Source organism: Puma concolor, chromosome F2 (genome assembly GCF_028749965.1).
Source record: "Puma concolor isolate L17-30 chromosome F2, mPumCon1.1.hap2, whole genome shotgun sequence".
Classification (NCBI taxonomy): Eukaryota; Metazoa; Chordata; class Mammalia; order Carnivora; family Felidae; genus Puma; species Puma concolor.
Genome location: NC_141684.1, coordinates 23,961,846 through 23,984,144, shown reverse-complemented (window position 1 = coordinate 23,984,144; position 22,299 = coordinate 23,961,846). Strand labels below are relative to the sequence as shown.

Sequence of the window (22,299 nt, the reverse complement as noted above, 5' to 3'; positions counted from 1 at the left end):
ACTGAAATGAATCAAAGTTAAACTTCAGGGGCGCCTGGGTGGCGCAGTCGGTTAAGCGTCCGACTTCAGCCAGGTCACGATCTCGCGGTCCGTGAGTTCGAGCCCCGCGTCAGGCTCTGGGCTGATGGCTCAGAGCCTGGAGCCTGTTTCCGATTCTGTGTCTCCCTCTCTCTCTGCCCCTCGCCCGTTCATGCTCTGTCTCTCTCTGTCCCAAAAATAAATAAACGTTGAAAAAAAAAAATAAAAAAAAATTTAAAGTTAAACTTCAAACGCAGTTTTTATATATCGTAAAACAATCATTACCCAATACTCAACACTCAATACTTAATAAATGTTTTTGAAATAAACACAATTTTTATTGTTAACCCTCCTCAAGAAACTAGTATATATATTTTTTCTTTTATACAAGATCTACCAATAAAAGATTGGTTAAAGAAAAAAAAAAGCAAAGCAAAACAAGCTGAGAGACTCCAGGACCTTTCAATCTTAGTCTTATTTTTGAGAATGGTGATTTGATTTCACCATCTCAACTCATCAGAGCCTGTCTATATGTCACAATGGTCTGTGTTTCCTATTTCTACGTGCATGAAAGTGAACCCATATAAACCATACCAACGCCATTATATATAACTGGTGGTAAAACTTTATTATTCAAGTTTAGATGTAACAGACATCTTTGCTGCCTGAAGATTGTTTGCATAAGAAATACACCAAGAACATGTTTGTGAGTAGAAATGAACATGCACTATGAAAACAAAATTAAATAAAACAAAAAAAATTCCATGTGTTGTAAGAACAGACTATTATAGCCAACATTCTAATATTCAAATCAGGACTACAAATTGAATTTTTTCTTAGCAACATGAAATCATTCCGTATGAAAGACATTTTCTGCTGGTGAATATTGCTGTAAGTTAATTTTACATTGGCATTTTGAGATGTTTCCCAACCCCGTCCCACCCCCCCCCCAATTCCATGTTGTCAAACAGTCCGCCCTAAGGAATTTGGCATTTCTTACTGTGATATTTGCCTTGTTGGTAGCCATTAAGAAACTATGGTTTTATCAGCCTTGTAATAGTTTTGCCTCTTCATAGTCAACACTATAGGCTGCCTGGTATGATATTTACAGCTCATCTTTTTAAGAAACATGACCCCAACCTTTTCTGGCCCTTGGGAACTGAGAGTTTAAATAAGCCCCTTGGCCATATAATAATACTTGGCATTCTCATGGTGCCTTTCAACCAAGGATCTCAAAGTGCTTTACAAAACAAGTACTACATTACCATTATTATTATTATTATTAATATTATTATTATTAATATATTTTTTTTTCCATTTTACAGGTGAGGAACCTGAGGAATGAAAAGAAAAAGTGATTTGCTGCAGGTCATATAACGAAAAACAACCAGGGGTAGAATCAGGATCCAGTTTGGGGACTTATGGGTCCTGAAGGACCATCTTCTCTGATGAAGGCTATACGTTATTTCCATGTAAAATTACTCTCGCTTTTCTCTGGTGTAGGACGGAGTGAAGCTTACAGCTCTACCTTTCCTTTCAAGAGAACCACACATTATCCAGTTTCCATGTGTGGATCAATGTTGAATTTCACATTTTCTTCATCCCTGACTTCACACACTTCTGCCCTAGCATCTTTCAGAGGTCTTAATTACTGCAAATAATTGTGGATGATTTCTCAACAATTGCACCGCTATCAGGAACGTGTGAATCGGCTATGAAACAGTAATGGAAAACCAAAAGGAAGTGCTCTCCAAATAAGCCATCCCTCTGCCCTTGGCCAAGTCTTTCTTTTGGAAAATAACCCAGCCCTTCAAAGTCCCAATGCATGTCTTTCTACCTTTTCTCATTTACAGCTGCCTACTCATAGAATTCCACCTGACACTACCTACCTTTGGTTAGCATATTTTGTTTCATATTCTGGTTGAATTTCAATTCCACCATTTTCTCCTGTGATCTAGGGACAGTCAGCAAGCTCTCACCTACTTGCTTACCAAAGATGCCTTGCATTTTTTGCCATGACCCTCAACCCAAAGACCGTGAGCTCACGTAAACTGTAGGGAAAAGGCTGGCATACAGCACAGAAACTGACCACCAGCTTCTTTACTCCATGTTTCCACCACTGGATGACAGATATCCCCACTCTAGAATTGCGCTAATGTTCACTAACTAAATAGGCAGGCAGTTCAGAAGTCTCAAGACAGGTCACCTTGTGATGTTTTGCAGCCACACAGCAGAAGGCTAATAATTATTTTAATAGCAGTATTGATACTTTTCGATTTATTGAGAAAAATGTATATCCTCAGGCATTTTAAAATATATATACATTTAATATTTTTGGAGCTGTATTTGCATTGGATCATAATAGATTATGTGCACATGTGCAATCATAAACATAATGTGCTACCACAGGCTTCAACAAAGAGCTGTTAAAGATAATCACTTTTTTTTTCTTCTCATTAATATTACCTTAGAAAAGAATCCCCATGCTTGTTTTCTAAAATCTACCTTTACTAAAAGAGAACAGTTTAGAATAAAACATCACTATCTTAAAAGTTGATTTTTTAAAAGAACATCTCAATATGTCATGTAGAAAGAATGGGCACACTCTTTTCCTTTTGAACTACAGAGTTAACATGTTAAGGTTTAGAGCTCCATCCTTTTCTCATACACTTAGAGTCCTGTAGTGTCTCTCAATCCACATCCTTCCAAGGTGGGCTGGCTCATGATTTTTCTATCCCAAACAACAGTATGAATATATGGGTGAGAGAGGAAGAAAGAAAGAGTAAGAAAAGGAAGAATGAATGCATGAGCTGGTCCTGACCTAAAATTTGACCCAAAACTTGATTCAAAATAGAGACAAGTAATTTCAAAAGACTTACAGTTTTTCAATGGTATACAATTTTAGCTGGCATATAGTTTTCATCATAGGGGAAGCCTTTTCCAAGAGGGGAAAATCCTAAATCATCTTGAAAGTCCTTAAAAAAAAAGGATAAGTACCTAAATAGCTCATTTAATATCACATTTTAAGGCAAAATCATTTGGAAACCTTAAAACCAAATTAAAATAACAACCAACCACTTTTGTAATATATTTTGTGAGATGGAACAAAGGCTTTCAGAAGTCAAAAAACAGGGGTATTTTAGTGTCACAGTAAGTTTTCATCTTTTTTAAAAAAGCCCAACCTCTTCTCCATCAAAATATGTATAATAATGACAACAAAAATGAAAATAAAATAATCAATAATAAAAGAATATGGAAGAAGATCTATCGTGTCAATGCTATCCAAGAATATTCTACCAAAAGTAGACTGACCATAAATATTTCAAGAATAGTGATATGTATTTTCCAATGCTAATCGTTACTACTATGTCTGTCTTGAGAAAACAAAAATCAGTTGAAAAAAGAAAACAAAAACAAAAAACAGAAGGAATACATGCCAAAAATGAACAACCTGTTTGTGTCCGACACACTGGAGAAATTGTCTACCGAGTAGCTTTGCCCAAAAAGTCATACCCAAGTTAACCAAACTTCTGGCATTTTACTGATTTGAGCAGTCCACGTGTAATGTTGCTGAAGGATTGCCACAGTGCACTTCGTTACTAAGTCCTTTTACTAAGAAAATGAAAATGAAACATTGTTTCGTTGTTTGGGAAATCTCCTCTCTTTCTGAGATCTTTCATGGCCACCTCTCAAGTCTGCCTGTACATTTTGAGATGCATTCATTGAAATTCCTAAGAAAGATAAAATTCTCATCACATAATTTGACTGTTAGAACTTCTCATTCCACCTCCTCGTTTCAGTTTATGTGAATATCAGAGCTGGACAGGTGAGACCAGAATAGGGCCCTTTAAAAATGAAACTGAAGCTGAAGGCTTAGTCCTGATTTCTTTTTTCTGTCTCTTTCTCTCTTTTTTTTTTTTTTACATGAAAACAAACAAAAAAAAAAATGCAAGAATGGAAATGACAACACATCAAAAAGACATTTTAACTTCATTCACTAAGACAGTCACAAACTGGTTGAACTCTACCTGCCATCCAACTTTAAGAAACAAAGACCTGGCACTGGGAAAAAGAAACAAAACCCAAACAAAACAAAAACAATAACAAAGCGACTGGGAATTATGTAAAAATGAGTGCAAATGCGGCTACAGAACGCAATAAAAACATCAGTGCTGCGGGTTCCAGCAGCACTTATCAAAATAATTTCTGAAATGTTTCATCTGAAACATAGACAAAGCAATAAAAAGAGGATATATGTTTATCATTTTAAGCATAACAATGTGAGTTAAGAGCTTAAAAATTAAAAAAAAAGAAAGTACTTGGAATGAATAGTGCTACCCTTTTTTTTCCTAAGTAGGCATAAAAATATTTTCATTTCCTTCTTGTTTTCCATACCATTATATCAAGAACTTTCATTTGTTTCATGTTACCGTTTACAACTTTAATGCACACACACACACACACACAAAAGATATCTACCGCAATAGAAATAGTTGCTTCATTTCCTTGTTTGCTACATTTGCAAATGTAAACAGCTAGGCAGAGCCAGAACTGACTCTAATGCATGATGGAATATCTTTGTTGCATACGTACACTGTAGAAAATAATTATTCAATATGTCAGGCACCATTATTTGAAATGTAATACATTAATATTTACTAGAAAAATAAGTTTTTTTTTTTTCCTATTTGTTCTCCCAACTTCTTTAATGAAATAAGTTAATCTGACAGTGCATCCAGTAGCTTGTAATATCTTCTACATCTCCGTGGCAAAAAATAAACTACTGGTTGGGACAATATAATGCAAATTATTAAAGTCAGTCCTTGTACATACATCCTTGTAGCAAGCATTGAGGCTCGACTAACAGCACCTTTAACCAATTATTTAATGTTTAGTTATTTAGCCCTATTTCCCTGAGCAGTTATGCTGAGGAGTTTTCCCTTCATGGATAGTTTTACAAAGCCTGAAGTATTAAAAGTACTATGAAGATATACTTCTAAGAATCCTATTTAATGCTACTTAACTAAACCTGTATAAACCTAATGAAGGGAGTGACTGGTACATATACCAACTATCAGTCTGTGGTAACGTAACCTTAGACGCTGCCTGGCCACAAAGTTTGGAAATTATATTTAACCAAAAGGAAATAAATAAAATACAGCAGGTTACCTTATGGAGAAATACCATGTATTCTGAACAAGTTAAGCCCATGGTCTGAACTTTTATATCCATCGAATCTTTTGGACTGAGGGGGATCCCTTTAGTTACAATGTGCCAAGTGAGATCGGTGACCAAGAGGAGGCTTAAAAAAACAAATCCAAACTGCTTCATCACATACAAGATAGGAATATCTGGCTAAAGAAAAGAATTACTACGTAAGCACTGAGGGCACTGTTTTTAAAAAGGCATATATATTGGGACAAAATGAACCTAAACTGCAAATGAAAGGACTGTTTTTGAAAGGAGTATCTGAACATCTAAAGGACAAAAATATCAGAGAGGGTGTGCATGTGTATGTACAGGCAGGGCTGGCCCAAATCACTGTGCCACCGTCTGTCACTTTCCTCGCTGCTCTCTCACCAAGCCTAACCACAGCTCACATTTCTAGGTCTAAATCCGAAACACCGTCAATGAGAGGAGACTGATGTAAGAGGCGCCATTTTCCTTTCACTGCCCTGGAGATTAGATTTCTCCTCATCTGCCTAGGATTTCATGATACTTCTAAATTTAGGCAACAATTTATGGGTTGATGAACAAATGGACCAATGGCCAGCCCAATACTGCATTAGTATCATAATCTGTAAACCCTTTCAAATTCGAGATAGCTTTGATCTCTTCCTTTACAAACATAATAGAGTCTGGAGATACTTCTTATGGACCGTTTCCACAGTACACATTCGCCAAGATGGTTCTGACTTGCTAGGTTCTAAAACATGACTATTTACCATCTTCCATTTTTTTTTTTCGTTTGTTTCTCACTGACCATTTGTCTCACTTTTTAATCTTGGTAACCTACTCATCAAAAGAAAGAATAAAAGAAGGGAATTTCATGTTGGATAAGGCAGGCTCTATGAAGTATTTTTTTAATAGGTCTTCATAAGACATTACAAGCTATTGAATTCCCATCAAGAAAACCTATTTCTATTTAATTGTGCTAAGTGCTAAGGTTTTACTCTTTAGGTTTTCCATTTTTTTCCGCTTGTGCATTGTTCCTATGCAGGCCCCTCTGGATATGAGTTGTGAAGTCATATTTGTCCGTGCAAAGATGCTGGCATATGCTGCACTGGAAAGGTCCACTGTCACCATGGCAACTCATATGCAAAGCATACATCACTTCATCCAGAAAGACAATGCCACAGTGCACACATTTTGTGGAAAGTTCATCTTGAGTACTTCTATCAACTTTCTCTGTTTTTACTACATTCAAGGGACCTTCACTTTTTACACTTGATGGTGCCTTCGTTTTCTCCTTGGAGGCACCGTTTGCAGTTGGCCCAGGTCTGGAATGCTTGATCGCCAAATCGAGAGGAATGTCATTGTCTGATCCAACAGCTGAAAAATGAGGAGGCAGATTGAAGGTGGGATAAGGCACATAGTTTTGGCAAGGATTTGGTAGGCCAGGCACATGACTCAAGTAGTGCGGATTCCCAGGAACGGAGAGCTTATATTTACTCCAGAACCGCAGCCAGTCAGCTTCACTCTGGAAGTCATTATGTACAAAGGGAAGTCCGAAAAGGGGGTACTGGTACTTTTCAATAGGGCTGCCTGGTGGTGAATAATTCGGGTGTTTCGCAGGTCTCATGTACTTCTCTATGGGACTGCCTCTCTCAGAACTTCCTTTCCCTTCTGATACGGATGAACTATTTCCTGGGTCTCCAGTACTTTCCTGAGGACTTTTTATCTGAATGTGCAAAGGTTGCATCCTTTTGTGAATATCCAGAGTTTGGCTGACCAGGACTGGCTGCTGAGCAGAATGGCTTTTAGTCAATGAACCCTGGGCTTCGTATTTACTCAGGCTAGGGAGTGGAATTTCTCTCTGGTGACCTTCAGTTAAATGATCTTCTGACCTCCTCTCTAAGGGGCTTCCGTTGACCTGCTCCTCACTGCCACCCCTCTGGTGTTTGTTGAGCTGCTCAGCCTGAAGTGCCTCTGGGTTAAGGCGCTTTCTTGTCCTTCTCCTAATAATCTGCTCACCGTTGTTTTGTTTAATGATGTTTAAAGGCCTGGGAGTCTGCAGAGAAAACACACACACACACATACAACACATAAAAGGAAAACATTAAAAAAATGCATTAAAATGCATTAACAATTCCTCACAAATATGAACCACGCTTAAGTTCAAAGCAAGGGTAGACTTTATGTTATAGATTTACTAAATCTCCTCCTTTTGCCCTAAGCGGGATCAGAGGGAGTAACCAAAGCACACTATTTTAGCCTAATTAAATCATGTCCAACTTCGCAGGGAGGACTGAAAACTTTAATCTACTTAAAAACAGCTTTTCCAAACTCAATAGATTTTGGAATTGCAGCACTGAGTGATAAAACCGTATAGAAAGTTACTTGAAGAAACGTGATTTTTCTGAAATATTTCTCAACTTCTGAGTCATGCACTAAGATGTCAATACAGGAACATGGGCGATAGCCTTTATTGACAACTGTGGAAAAATTATACATTGCTACAGGCTGAACTGGGTCCCCTCATTTGTATGTTAAAGCTCTACCCGGCCATGTGCCTGTAGCTAGAGACATGGTCTTTAGGAGGCAGAGAAGGATAGATGAGGACATAGAAGGTGGCTTTCTGTAAGCCAGGAAGAGAGTGCCCCAAACAGGACCCAACCACACTGATCCTCTGACCTCAGACCTCTAGCCTCCAGAACTGTGTAAAAATACATTCTGTTGTCTAAGCCACTCAATCTATGGTATCTTGTCATGGTAGCCTGAGCCGACCAATACATGCATTCTTCTAAATAACTGCGAATGTGGATATAAAGCTATTAAATATCACAGCATAAATAATCAAAGACTAATGAACAGAATCATGAAGAAAGACATCAGGTAATCAAAGCCATATCAGTAGGAGACTTTTTCTTAACCTCTCACTTTTATTTCTCCTTGTTTAATAGTATTTTACATGCATAATCACTACAGAAGATTTTACTTGTTAACAGGTGAAGCATTTGTTTTCTGGTGAAAATACAAATTCCTTTGTAGCTTTGGTTCAAATACCTGATACGTCATTCTACTCTGTGCTCAGATCGAATGCTTTCACTCAGGTTGGTTTTTATTCAGGTTAAGCACTTTATGATTGGTATTTAGATTATAGGACTAAACTCTACAGACAAGACTATACTAATAACTTTACTTGTAGTAAAGAGCTCTTTGATTTATAAAATCAAAAGAATAAGTTTAATAAATTAATGCATATTTATAGATGAAAATTTAGGGACTTTTTTTTAAATTTTATAAAACATTTATTTATTTTTGAGAAACAGAGAGAGACAGAGTATGAGCAGGGGAGGGGCAGACAGAAAGGGAGACACAGAATTCAAAACAGGCTGTAGGCTCTGAGCTGTCAGCACAGAGCCCAATATGGGGCTCGAGCTCACAAACTGCAAGATCATGACCTGAGCCGGAGTCGGACGCTAAACTGACTGAGCCACCCAGGCGCCCCTAGGGAAACCTTTAAGTGGCTAAAACCTGATTTTTCTAAAAGATTACTTAAATCAGCAAATCATTTCTACATAGAATATGAATATATGTGTGTGTGTGTGTGTGTGTGTGTGTGTGTGTGTGTGTGTATAGTAATTTGTGAATAATTCCCAGAAAGAATGCACTTGAATGCAAGAGAGTATCTTTTACATGTTAAACAAGATCTGGGTCTAAATCCTTTTTGGAATGTTTCTATTGTCACAGAGGCATTTTGAAGGCAAGAAAGATAACACACTTGTTGCTGACAATTCAATTACTGGTTTCAGGATGAAAATTCCACATCCCTTGGATATACCATATTCATTTGTTGAGAATGTTCAGGTTTCTAAAGAGCTCATATTTGTATTACGGAAATATGCAGTATTTAATCTATATCTTGTAAGGAAACCGGAAATTTGCATTTGTACCCTTTTAAAATCTTTGTAACTTCTGTAACAGTCTTTGACATGGGATGTGAGCATAACCTTTATGTACTTAAATTTATGATTTAAAAAAAAAAAACTCAAAACCGAACACATCTTGTCTCTGGAGAGATGAATATTAAAATAATTATAAAAAAGAGTTTATTTTATATCATAGTTGTTAAATTATCATAACCTGGAAGAGCAGTGGTTTAATTAATTCTTGGCCTATGATTGGCCAGAGTTCAATTAAAATCATTAATGTCAGTGCTCATTAAATGAAAGCTTATTGCTGTGTTTAAATGGTGAAGGTGTAGAAAAAGTAAGTTGATGTGGTGGTGGTGGGGAGAATCTTTCTGCTGGCTATATGTAATAACTAAGGTTTTACAGTTTACCACCAATTAGTATTGTTGGCAGCATGCATTTTTTAAAGAGTGCTTCCAATGGTTCATTTATGAGGACGTTTTGTCTAAAACCGTATTCCCTGTAGCTGTAATTTATTCATTGGCTGTGCTACAAGCTATGGTAAAATGCCAAACAAAATGAAAAAGGCAGAGGGAAATAGATTTCTGTTTACTAAGTGGGGTATTCCTATTTTTAAAGGCAGTTCTTGTCAGCAGATAAACTTTCTAAACTAAAAAAAAAAATCCTTCGGGAAGTCACACACACAGATAGAGGGGGGGATTTGTGAGTTTAAACTTTATTCTAGAATTCTAACTAAAATCTGACAAGAAAGGACCGGAAGGACCTCAGTGAGGCACAGAAAGAAGTCAGCCAGAGATCTGAAAACACAAAGCATCTTCGCACCTTACTCTAGCTGGGATGTGCGCTGTTCAAGCCCTCAGACGCCTCGCTGGAATAAGTCTATCGGAAGAACCTAAGAGGTTTACCTGGTGTTGGTGGCTCCTAGTTCAGAACCACTCTTCTGAACGCGCCTGACTTCCAGCCCCCAAAGCAGCCAAGATGACAACTGCAAATTCTAAAGTTAAGCTGAATATAAGCACCCTTTCCCTGCCCTAGATTTTATACGAGTATACATTTTTTACGTAGTTTTGAACTTTTAAGGTTTCTCCTTTCTGCCTAAACTAATTTCACCAAAGTCTGATAACCACTAGTTTGACTACCTGTTACAAAAAGTTCCCAGAAATCAATCATTTTCCTCTTTTATATCAAAAGAAGCATAATGCATCGCTAATGATCTCAAATGTATCTCCCCATAACACTGAAGGCCATTTCACCATAAATCACATGTGTTCTCAAAGTGACTGTATTAAACTCTGCGGGAGCAGGCATTGCAAGCCAGGGAATGGTACACATCACACCACAGACCAGGCTGCTTTAAAAAGCTTTTCCTCAAACAGTCTAACAAGTTCTTACCGAGTGAAGCTTCTGGTAGAGGCCACACGCGTTGCATACATATCCGCCATTTGCATTCTTTCGCCAGAGAGAGGTCTTTGTGGTCAAGCAATTGGCACAAAAAACACCCGAGCCTCTACGCCTCTGAAACAGGGAAAAAAACACAAGGTCAGAGGTGAGTCACATGATCAGTGGAGTTAGACCAAATCAACCCAGGAGTTTTGTCTTTAGACTAGCAACAATGACAGTATAAAACCACACTGCCCATAATGAGGTCAGGTTCAATTGTGTTTAATAGGCACCACTGATTTTCATTATAATTAACCCTACAGTGATGGATGAGGTGTGTGCAACACCAAAGGCTTTTCACAGAAACAGCTTTAACTTTTTGAACTTTGGGTTTTGTGCCTTTAATGACGGCTCCTAAATGCTGAACCCTAAAATATACCTTTTAAAAGTGTCAAAACAAAAGTCAAAAGACAGAACCTGGCAATATGTTCAATACACTTTAGAAAGGGGGGACCGCATGCTACCTGAGCTTTAACATATAGTCCAGCTTATAATAAATGTGCCATGCGAACCGTTTAAAATTAAACCTGATTTGTGTCTTTTTGTATGTCATTCATGCAACGCAAGTATGAAGAGAGTATAGCACACTCAGTTCTAGTTTTTGGTGTGCAATTGTAAACTTTGAAAGAGAACACCCTCGACTTCCCAAAGCTGAGGGGACCAGTATAAACTTGTGCCAACTAGAAGTACAGTGTTACTGAGAACCCTTATGAGGTGCCTGCTTAAGCCAGACAACATAGTCCCATCAATGGCTGTTTATTTCATTTGCCTCAGACTTGGAAATCACAAGCGTTTCCGAATACAAATTGATTTTAGTGGGCTGAATTCCGTAATCACCAGATTCAAAAATAATCTAGGAATATTTAAACGTAGATAATTAGCATTGCTTGTTCCATTCTTGCTATCAAGTAATGATTCCATTAAACTCATTGAAACAAAAGTCAGGCTGTGTTTGTAGGCGCAAACGCGAACAGGCAGGAAATGAAATGCTCTTGCTACGAAAAAAGACAGCCTGAATTGCAACTTCGCTCTCCTTTCTCTAGGAAGTGAAGCCTTTAATGATAAAATATTCACGTTAGATAAGGAGTGGAAAAAGTCTTGCTGGAACCCTATTTTGTTATAAATTTAGAATTACAAATACCATAAGTCAAAATTTCAGGGATTCATAAAATTTAGGCAATTTATTTAACTTGAGTCCATACTGTAGACGAGTGGTATTCTTGCCAAGAAAATACAATGGTTATAATTGTACTCTGATACATTTCAAATGGAAAGCTTTCTGCAGACATAATTTTGGCTTCAAGACTGGAACACTTTCTTGGCATTGAAAGGGCATTTGATTCATCGGGTGTTTCACAATGTATCACTAAAAAGACCTGGTGAGCAGCCAGTTCCCTATAGGGTAATTTTTCCATCCAGATGCAAGTGCTATCAGAGGCCCTCGTCAGCTAAACTAATTATGATCTTGCAATTGCTGATGCCTGCTCACTCTAACATTCGACATCCTCCATTAATCATCAATACAAGGAAAATGAATGAAACGTAAAGAAATGAGGGCTGGTAAGCTGCACAGCTATAAAAATCTGAAATGAGAGCAATAATTTAACAAGATTGGGGGAATGTTTTTAGTGTGCACAAAGTCAGGCTAACAATTGCCCTTTTCAACCAAGAACACGATTTCATTAGTGTAGCAGGTTGCGCTACTTTAGGTGATGTAATAAAAGCTAGATTTTTCACAAAGATAATCGCTTGCTCCCCTTTTCCTCCCTCTCCACCCAAGTCAGGACCAGGAACGCATCACGGTTAGAGAGACGACAAACGTTGGGTGTCAGTCCGCAAGTCCCAGATGGGACCTACTGCAAAAGTAGAGACTGCTCCCTCCTGAAAATGAATGAACTATTAGATGCTATGTTTATCAAACATTCTGGGGCCCCTTTTATCTGAAGTAGGTTGGGGAGCCTAGTTAGGGTATAATTGTGAAACTTCCCCTGGGGCCATGCCATCTTTTTCCTAGATCTAAATAACACGTTTGGCAAATAAACACCAACTTGATCCACATAAAGGCAATGTAAATGTCCATTTGGAAACTAACCCACATACATGGCTGAGGCTCAAATTTGTGTAACCATTCACTCCAGCCTGCTTTTCTTTCCTTATGCCCTGGGTGCTTGACACAGCATGCCAAAGTGGGTGTAATCCTGGTTTCAGAGCGCGTTTCAATCCTTGCACAATTTTGTGCTTAATTCTCTTGCAAAGAAAATGCCCTTCATTAGTTAGAGGGAAAGTCCTAAAATTACAGCACTGGTTTCCGTGGGCATATCTTGCTTTAAGGAGCACTTATGCTCGACTAAAGAGGTATATTTTAGGAAAACTATACCTTATTTTAAAGACATCAGGGGTATTCTGGATTCATTTACCCAGAGTCAGTATAGCATGGAGGTTAAAAATCAGATTTAGGAGTCAGACTACTTGCATTCAAAACATGTTTCTGCCTTTTTCCAGGTGCAACTTTAGGCAAGTCACTTAACCTCGCAAAGCTTCAATTTCCCCATCTTTAAAGTGTGAGCCTCTATAGGATGTGGGCAAATGGATGCAATTAAAACAGTGCCAGGGACACAGCAAATACCCAGTAAGGTAGCTCTTTGTCAAAGGGATTCAATTATATTTTTGTAAGAGAAAAATACTTTTTTAGTTTTGTTTTCATCTCCTTAATCTACTTATTGACCATTTTAGAGATGCTTAAGATCTATAGTTGGATATTATCAAATGCATTTCATTTGTGTCAATCTTATCAAATATGAGAATGGAAAGTTGAGTCAGAGTGAAATATCTAGGTGTTCACACCTAGAATTCAATAGGAGCATACTTGTGTGGGGGTGGAAAGTAGGAGGGAGGTGAGAAATACTTCACATATTATCTCCCATCTACACAAATTTATCCCTTAGGTAAGCACTATACAACCTTATTTTTGGTGCACTTGGAATTTCTGGAGGCAGCAGAGAATGTGGGATAAGTGGACAGTATCCTTAGCTGTGTGATCACAGCTATCTCTGTTCCACACCTCTCTGAACCATAACATTGATGAGAGCCCTGACATGGTCCCTCTGCATGTAATGTAACCTGGGTGGACACAAAAAAGCATCTTTTTGAAGTTATCAACATCCTTAGCCCAACCAAATGTAGAGAAGCAGTCTGTTGCCAAAGGAAGGCAGAATAGAAATCTCTCTTGCCCCACTTTTTAGGAACAAGCGTGGCCTTGTTAAAGGGAAAGAAAGGCACTGAAGACTTTATTTCATTCATAGTATATCATGCATGACAGGGGTTTAAAATATTTTGCCATTCTCCCTCGTACTTGTTTGTTAAGGACAGAAGTCGTGGCTCCTAACAGCCATCAAATATTCTAAGTAATAAGCACCTAGGACAGTGCTCTGTCTTGAGAGGCTCAACATTAATAAGTTGAAAATAATCTACTGGAATTAAAAGAACAGGAGAGCGGAGAGGTAAGGAGGGGAGAGGTGAGGAGAGGGGAGGGGAGGGGAGGGAAGGAGAGGAGAGGGGAGGGGAGGGGAGGGGAGGGAAGGGAAGGGAAAGGGAAAGGGAAAGGGAAAGGGAAAGGGAAAGGGAAAGGGAAAGGGAAAGGGAAAGGGAAAGGGAAAGGGAAAGGGAAAGGAAAGGAAAGGAAAGGAAAGGAAAGGAAAGGAAAGGAAAGGAAGAGAAATGAATCTTACCTGCTATTATTTTTTTATCATTATTGGTCACTCCTATTTTGAAAAAAAATGTTTTTAAAAAATATTTCTTTTAAATGTCTCCCATCTGAATTGACAAATTTACCTCCAGTTAGGCAGAGATGACTAATGATGTTGCAGAAAAGAAAAATCAAGATAATTAATTTTCCAATCCTACACTTCACACTTATTTTTGAGGAATAGTCTAAGCCAGGTACTTGCGAGGTCCTGAGGATACAAAATCAGGTAGAACAAGGCTCCAACTCTCCTTTATATAAATCACTATGGTCATATGTTGCTGATGGCTCTATATGTGCATGTGTGTGTGTAAATAATAAGATTACTTCTCCTTTTCTACAAGCTGTTTTTAGGAATTAATAATAACTTATACCTCCATGACATTATTCAGGAGAGAGGAGAATCAAGTCCCATAAGGTCAATTGTGGAGAAGACATGAGAGGAATCCGTAGCTAGGGGATGACACCAGTGGTGTACCTGAGGGACGTATTTAGCAAGATTCTTCCCCTCCTCTCGGGCCGAGGGGAAGCTGCACTATTGTATACCTAAAGCCACGGGAGCCACACGTTCTCTGCCCTTGGCTTTCTCTAAGTGCCTCTTCTACTTCTTTGTGGGCTTAACTGAAGTAAAGAGTGAAGGAAGGTGGGCCCCAAACCCGTATCAATAAGAAAGTCACCTCAACTGAAAATTTCTAAAGAGAAAATTCTGGAATCAACAATCTGAGGAACTTTTTTTTTTAACTTCAAGTTTTATAGTTTGCCTATAACTCTTCAATGACATTTGTGTTGCCTTTATATAATTTCTGTTGGCTGATAGTTTCCTGTGTGAAAAAGGAAGGATGATGACAGAAACAGTTAATTATAAGGACTTTTGAGGCTAGCCCAATGACTGGCCTAGCAAATGCTTTTCAGTGATAATTACTGAGAATTCTTTGGGATCACTTGTTTCAATGTATTATGACCACAATATTGACTTTCACAACAGCAATTTAGATGATGAATTTGGACAACCATTCATGTTAGGATTTGAAATAGAAAATGACACACCCATCTTTTAATATAAGTACAGTTTAAATCCAACATAATTATTTTTCCTGCTTTGAAGTGCACCAAGAAGTATAAAGGAGAAAATAACTAATCAAACAAATAAACAAACGAACAAAAAATTTAATATAGGTTCACAGCTAACCACTGTGTGGTATCACTGTCATTAAATTTTTCTGAAAGCTTCTGATTCAAGTTTTGCTTTTAGGGGGGCTTAATTCATTAGTCAGTTATATATCAGTGGGTTGAGACTTGGTACAAGTGTTGGTTACTAAGCCCAGATGTGACTTAAGAAAAAAATGAAAAGTTTTAAATTGGTTTAGCTGTTTTTATTGCTCATATTATTATTCGAAAATCAGCCAAAAACAAACATTAAGGTTTTCAAGTTCCATTAACAAAGAATTGATTTCATTTGATTAATAAGAAATATTAATTGACTAAATTATTCATTCAAGTGGCTTAATATTTAAAGACATGCATATTTGTTTCAAGATATTAAAGTCTCCATCGGTGAAAGAATTTGTGCAGAAATGGTCCTTTATATTAGTGCTCTATGAATAAGAACTACTCTGAAACCATGTAATTACGTAATGAGCTTTGATAAGCCGAGTATTTACTCACATTTTTTATGGTTTATATCTTAGCTATTTTAAATCAAATCAATCTGAAATTTAATATACATGCTGTTAGTGCATATATACCTCAAATATTTTTTAACTCTTTAAATAATTTCTGTGTTTATTCTATTTTATCAAGAATCTTTTGTGAATTTCATTTTAGGGACATGTACAAATGGCTATAAGAGAAACTTTTGGTACAATTTTGTAGCAATAAAATTTCAATGCTAAATTAAATCAGCTTGGGATAATTACTGAATGTCCACCATGTGCCTGGCACTATGTTACAAATGGGGGTTACAGTGATGTATGTGACAAATATGGCCTGTCATCTCTCTGGGTTTCCAGTAGAATGTGCTAAAAAATTGTTAATTTATGGAAATTATATGTAAACTTTTCTGAAGAAACCAAAGTACATTCTATCAGTAAACCTTTATCTATCTATCTATCTATCTATCTATCTATCTATCTATCTACCTAAAGATTTTATTTTTACATAGTCTCTACATCCAACATGGAGCTTGCACTTACAACCCCACGATCAAGAGCCACATGCTCCATCACCTGAGCCAGCCAGGCACTCCAATAAATCTCATTTAAAGGCTGAAAGTTATCTACTAATCAGAGAGGTTACTCTCTGTGCTCCTTTACAAAAATGGGTAACAGTCTAGTCATTTCAGAAACAAGTTGATACTTGTTTATTATCCCATAAGGAATAATACCCTGTAATAATAGGATAATAATCAATAACATTACCTTATGAACTACCAAAAAGTTGATATGTTAAATAATGTATTTATTATTATCATGTATCTAGTTGACATTCAATAATTATGAATAAATGATGACTACTATTTTAGTCATCATCACTGTTATTACCACTTGGTGACACAGACGGCCACCTCTTCCTCCTTCTAATCTTCCCCAAGAGAGGATTCACCAGCTATTGACTACATATCAGTAGACCCTACAGAATGCACAGAACACAGTACCTAAAACCACTTAAACACAGATGGTGGCTTGCAACAAACACCTTTAAATTAATAGCCAGAATTTTACCCAAAGCACAGGCAACCCAATGTTTTAGCAAGAGCAGGGAAAGAATGCTGCCGACACAAAGCAATAGTTATCAGTATCTTGACTGACTTTTGTTCTAAAAAGAATTGTGAAGAATTGTGCAGCTGAAATGGGTTGCACAGCAAGTCTCTACCTGATTTAAAACAGCCCTCTTTGCCCTCAGATTTCTTGCCAGAAAACTGAAGAGACTCTACGAGGTTCAGCCAAGCACCCATCTTACAATCATCCTATCTCAGAATTTGGAAACAAAACCTGTTTACCCTGCTTATTAAATTCACTTCCTCAACACATCAGCAATGATAATGGAGACCAGTGTAAACTAAGCTCACATCCCTGGCCAGGAGCAGTAGAACATGCCTCTGTTCCAGGACATGAGGCAATCCATACTCGAGCAATCATGCACTGTATCCAGGTATGCATGTGCCTAAGACTGATCGCACTGACACATCACCATGTGGGAGCTGCCCCAGGTATCAAGAAATGCTGGTGTGCCAAACACATTAGCTCCATTTCTTCTGAGATGCAATTGGTGTAGAGAGATAGCAGAAAAATCAAGATTTTTCCATGTATATCCCACACTTCAAATTGTTCATCTGTGTAATTTAGAAATTTGTCACACACACACACAGAACCCATTACAAAGGTTTGAAGGACTCCATCTCCATTTTTTGACTTATCCCGTATTTGATAAATGAGCAACCAAATATCCAGTGTCATACCCAAATTACATAAAGAACCAGGACCAGAGGGGCGCCTGGGTGGCTCAGTTGGTTAAACGTCTGATTCCCGGTTTCCGCTCAGGTCATGATCTCAGATTGAGATTGAGCCCCGCATTAGGCTCTGTCCTGACAGTGTGGAGCCTGCTTGGGATTCTCTCTCTCTCTCTCTCTCTCTCTCTCTCTCTGACCCTCCCTGGCTTGCTTTTTCTCTTTCTCTCTTTCTTTCTCTCTCTTTGTCAAAAATAAACTTACTTTAAAAAATTAAGAACCAGGACTAGAAAAACTGAGATCTTTGGAGTTCTACCCACATTGTTTCTGTAATAGTGTTCTGCCTTTACAGCAATATGTATTTAGACAGCTCAAACTGTGGTTGAAAATTTATGTCTGCACTGTCTTTTTTCATTCCACGTGAAAGTCATTATTGTCAAAAGAACTACTCAAGTCTTTCACTACTTCTATTTCTGCCACCACGGATCCGTTTTCACCTTCAGCTACAACAGTCATTGGAGAGTTTCTCCACAGGGACTTTCTTCCATGCCAGTGCCAACATCTGACACTGAAAAGGAAGAAAAAAGGCTTTCTGGAGGGAGGCACAGTTAAACAATTTTAGCACCTCTTCAGCAAACTTCAGTGTGAGAATATAGTTGATCCTGTTTTAATAAATTTATTGTACATTTTATGTAAATATATTTTATAAACACATTTATTATGGAAATTATTCACACTATAAAAAATAAAAATCTTAAATGATCATGATACAGAAGAAATCTGTTGTAGAATAAACCTAAAGTGCAAGGGTTCACCTTCCATGCACTTAAATAAAAACACAAATAGAGTTATTTTATGTATTACTTATGTGGCGTTGCCTTTATAATAGGTAATGATGATGATGATGGTTATTTTGAAAGAAACAGAAAATACCACGTAATAATCAGGAATTCTTTTCTTAGAGTGCCTGGCTGGCTCAGTCAGTGGAGCACGTGACTCTTGATCTCACAGTTGTAAGTTCGAGTCCCATGTTGGGTGTAGAGATTACTTAAAAAAAATAAGATACAATCTTTAAAAAAAGGAATTCCTTTCATATTAGCTAACAGATAATAACTGGTCCATAAAGTGTTTCCATCCTCACGGCATTCACATGGTTCTTCAATGGTTCCTAACATTCTTTTGATAAAATTTATGACACTTTCCCCAGAAAAAAATATGTCAACTGTTCGTAAAATAACTTCAGGCTGTTCAAAAGAATGTCCTTCATAAAATGTATCCAAAGATTTCATATGGATCTGAATGCCTGCAGATCCAAAGGTTAAGAACTTCTAACATATATTATCCAAGTTTAGATCAAAATGAATTACCAGGTATTATTATTCTCCCACCATATTATTAATAATAAATTATTATTATAATCAATACTTAAATAATCATTATTAAATAATATTTATTTAATTTATTTAAATTTAATAATTAATATTTAAATATTTAAAATTATTATAATTTAATATTATAAATTAATAAAACCTATAATTTAATAATTATAGTTATATTATAATTTGATAATAATATAATATTATAATTATAATAATTATAATTTAATAATATAAAATAATTATAATTATTATAATTTGAATTAATAATTTAATTATTAATATTATTATTCTCCCACTTTAGTTGATGAGGTGAAAAGATTGGGAATGGTCGACTTATCTAGTGTCAAAAAATCCATCGTAGTCTCTAAGTCTAGTTAAAAACACAACATTGTATTCTAGAAACCATTTCTGAATCAATTATCTATAGAATTCTCTTGCTTGACTACTTTTTGTCCCTTCCGTTTTTTTTTTAAAGTGGGCTCCACGCCCAGTGTGGAGCCCAAAATGGGGCTTGAACTCATGACCCTGAGACCATGACCTGAGCTAAGATCAAGAGTCAGACACTTAAGTGACTGAGCCACTCAGGCTCCCTTGTTCCTTCTTTAATAATCACCATCACACATCTAAGATTTCTCAAGACTTACTACGTGTAGGATTATATACTTTAGGCTTAGTTCACAAAAGTCCTAAGAGGTATTATTATTATTGTTGTTGTTGTTATTACTGTTATTATTATTCCCTCCACTTTACAGGTGAGAAAACTGAGGCCCTAGCAAGGTTTTCTCAGTTGATAAGTGGTAGGGCTAAGATACAAACCCAGGTCTCCCTCACTTAAGAGCCACAGTTCTTAACTATGTTTCAGGCCCTAGTACTAAAAAGGTGATTGGGGAATTTTTACCAAAAATATTTCACCATAACTTGGCTTTGAAGAACACTTACCTCTTCAAACCACCCTATAACAGCTGATTGAAATTATGCAAGTTTTGAAGTACCAGAAAGAAATGACTCATCCTTGATCAGATATGGCAACGATCTGTTTTGAGGTTGGTAAATACAGTCATAGCCAGAGGAGCACAGCATTTGGCTGATGGAGAGGTAGTGGTAGGGAAGGGGGATGGGTATAGTACACATGTTTTAATCCTGCCATCTAAAAAAAAAAAAAAAAAGGCAAAAAAATGTATGTAAAATAAGCCTCCACTTAAAAGCAGAAATGAGTCGACACCATTGACTTAGCTCCTAATAATGCCAGTTACAAGGGAGGACAGCTGTGAACTAGAATCTCTGTTTTTGCATTAGTCTTGGCTAGAGATAGGGCAGGAAAAACGACGCTGGGTTTTGACAAGTTCTGTAAACACATATGTTCAGATAACAATTTACTAGATTTACTTTATATACTTGTATGTTCCCTGGCAGAGACCTTTTGCAATGTGTGGTAGCATCAGTATTCAATAAAAAACACTGCCAATTCTGAAAGATGAGGTTATTTTAATAAATTGCTCAGATTTGGATAATATGAAAATATTTGTAATTATTTCCCCTTAAATAGTTCCCTTATTTTATATATATATGTACATATATATGTATATGTATATGTATGTGTATATGTACATACATATGTATATATGTGTATATGTGTATGTGTACACACATATATATGTACATATATACATAAGTATATGTTATTCATCAACCTATGGAGTTGACTTTGATACTCTCCATGTGTGATAGAGTTTCCATTTCATTACAGAGCAGCTGAGACCAAAATATTCTGAACTCTAAACACTTTTTACAGGCTATCAAGTTGAGAGGATACAGTACAGGTCAGATGTTAAAACATAGCATGTAGTCTGCTCAGCAGAAGGACAGCGATTGCTGCTTATTTCCCCTTAACAGCATACAAATTATGGAAATACAGTTAAATATACTGAAGTTTGAAACAATTAAGAACCAAGTTAAAGATCTGCAAATGTGTGTCAATAAGAGACTCTGACACCAAATATGCAATTTGGACTAAATACTTGATAAGCCTATATTGGAAATACTTGTATTATTGCATCCTCTAGGATTTAAATACACGGGGGGGGGGGGGGGGGCGGGGAGGGACTAAGAAAAATGAACCTGAACTTCATTTAATTTTTGAATCTATAAATAATTCTTTTAAAATGTTACCTCATTTTTACGCAGGTTTGTAATTCCTTGGGACACATGAAATTATAGGTATTTTAATACACCTTTCCAATGGTTACAATAAATGCCTAGTATGTTATGTCAATGGTTCAATCGAAGATGTATCTTCAAAAGAGAACTCTGTAACTGCTATGGGTAAAACCAAGCTTGAGCAGATAATTTCATTACAGAGGCACTGTGCAGACGGGGAAATCTAAGCTGAGTTTTAAAGTTTTAATAACATTATTTTAAAACGACAAGTTGAAATTATGAATTTCCTTAACAATAATGATGTAATTTTACAATAACTGAAATCTTTCACGGGAAAACTGCTTCTTCAGTAATTCACACAGTCCATTACACAGGGAAGTACTCTGATAGGCTGGCCCTCTGTCACCCGCCCCCACCCCGCATTCAAATAGCTCAAGTACGTGACTTCCTTTTCCATTACCAACTTGTCTGCAGTACCATCTGTAAAAACGAACACATACCTTGTGCTGCCAGTTTCTGCTTTTGCACGTCCATTAGTGGGACTGGCTGCAGCTGCTCAAGAAGAAAGCAATGATTGTCTTTGCTTTTATATATATTTCCCCTCCAGTCCTACCATATCAGCGCAAGGCAATACATCGTCTTGAGGAGGAACTGCACTTAATCACCTTCCTCGGACCCAGTTCTCTGTGTGATCTGGAGTTTGTTAATCACACTGTATCACAGACCAAAGCAAGAACTACCTCATCGCATCAAGCACTCTCGAGACGACCCCTCAGTCACTCCTACCAGAAGCAACAGTTAAAATCATTTTGTACTGTAACAGTCTGTACACGGAGTAAGTATCAGGAAACCAATACTGAGGCCTGGAAGCAGCACATCCTAAGACACAAAACTCCTGGCGAGTGAGATTGTATTTCACGAGAGGGGCTTTGAAAATAAAACACAGCATCTAACTTTACTAAGACTTTATTGTCCCCTGCACTCATGCTTATTCTTTTGTTAGCACTATTTTTTCCCTAGACA

At 37.1% G+C, this 22,299-nt stretch overlaps 1 protein-coding gene across 6 annotated transcripts in view; it reads right to left on the bottom strand.

The window, feature by feature from the left end:
- Window positions 1-620: 620 nt before the first annotated feature.
- TRPS1 (transcriptional repressor GATA binding 1) overlaps window positions 621-22,299 on the bottom strand; it is a 258,255-nt gene continuing 236,576 nt past the window's right edge. For all 6 annotated transcript variants that reach the window (XM_086695104.1, XM_086695108.1, XM_086695105.1 and 3 more), the window contains 2 exons: window positions 10,506-10,628; window positions 621-7,249 (listed from right to left, as the gene is read on the bottom strand). In XM_086695104.1, coding sequence (XP_086551230.1) covers window positions 6,188-7,249; window positions 10,506-10,628 — 1,185 coding nt within the window. In that variant the 3' untranslated portion in view covers window positions 621-6,187. The remainder of the gene's footprint in view (window positions 7,250-10,505; window positions 10,629-22,299) is intronic.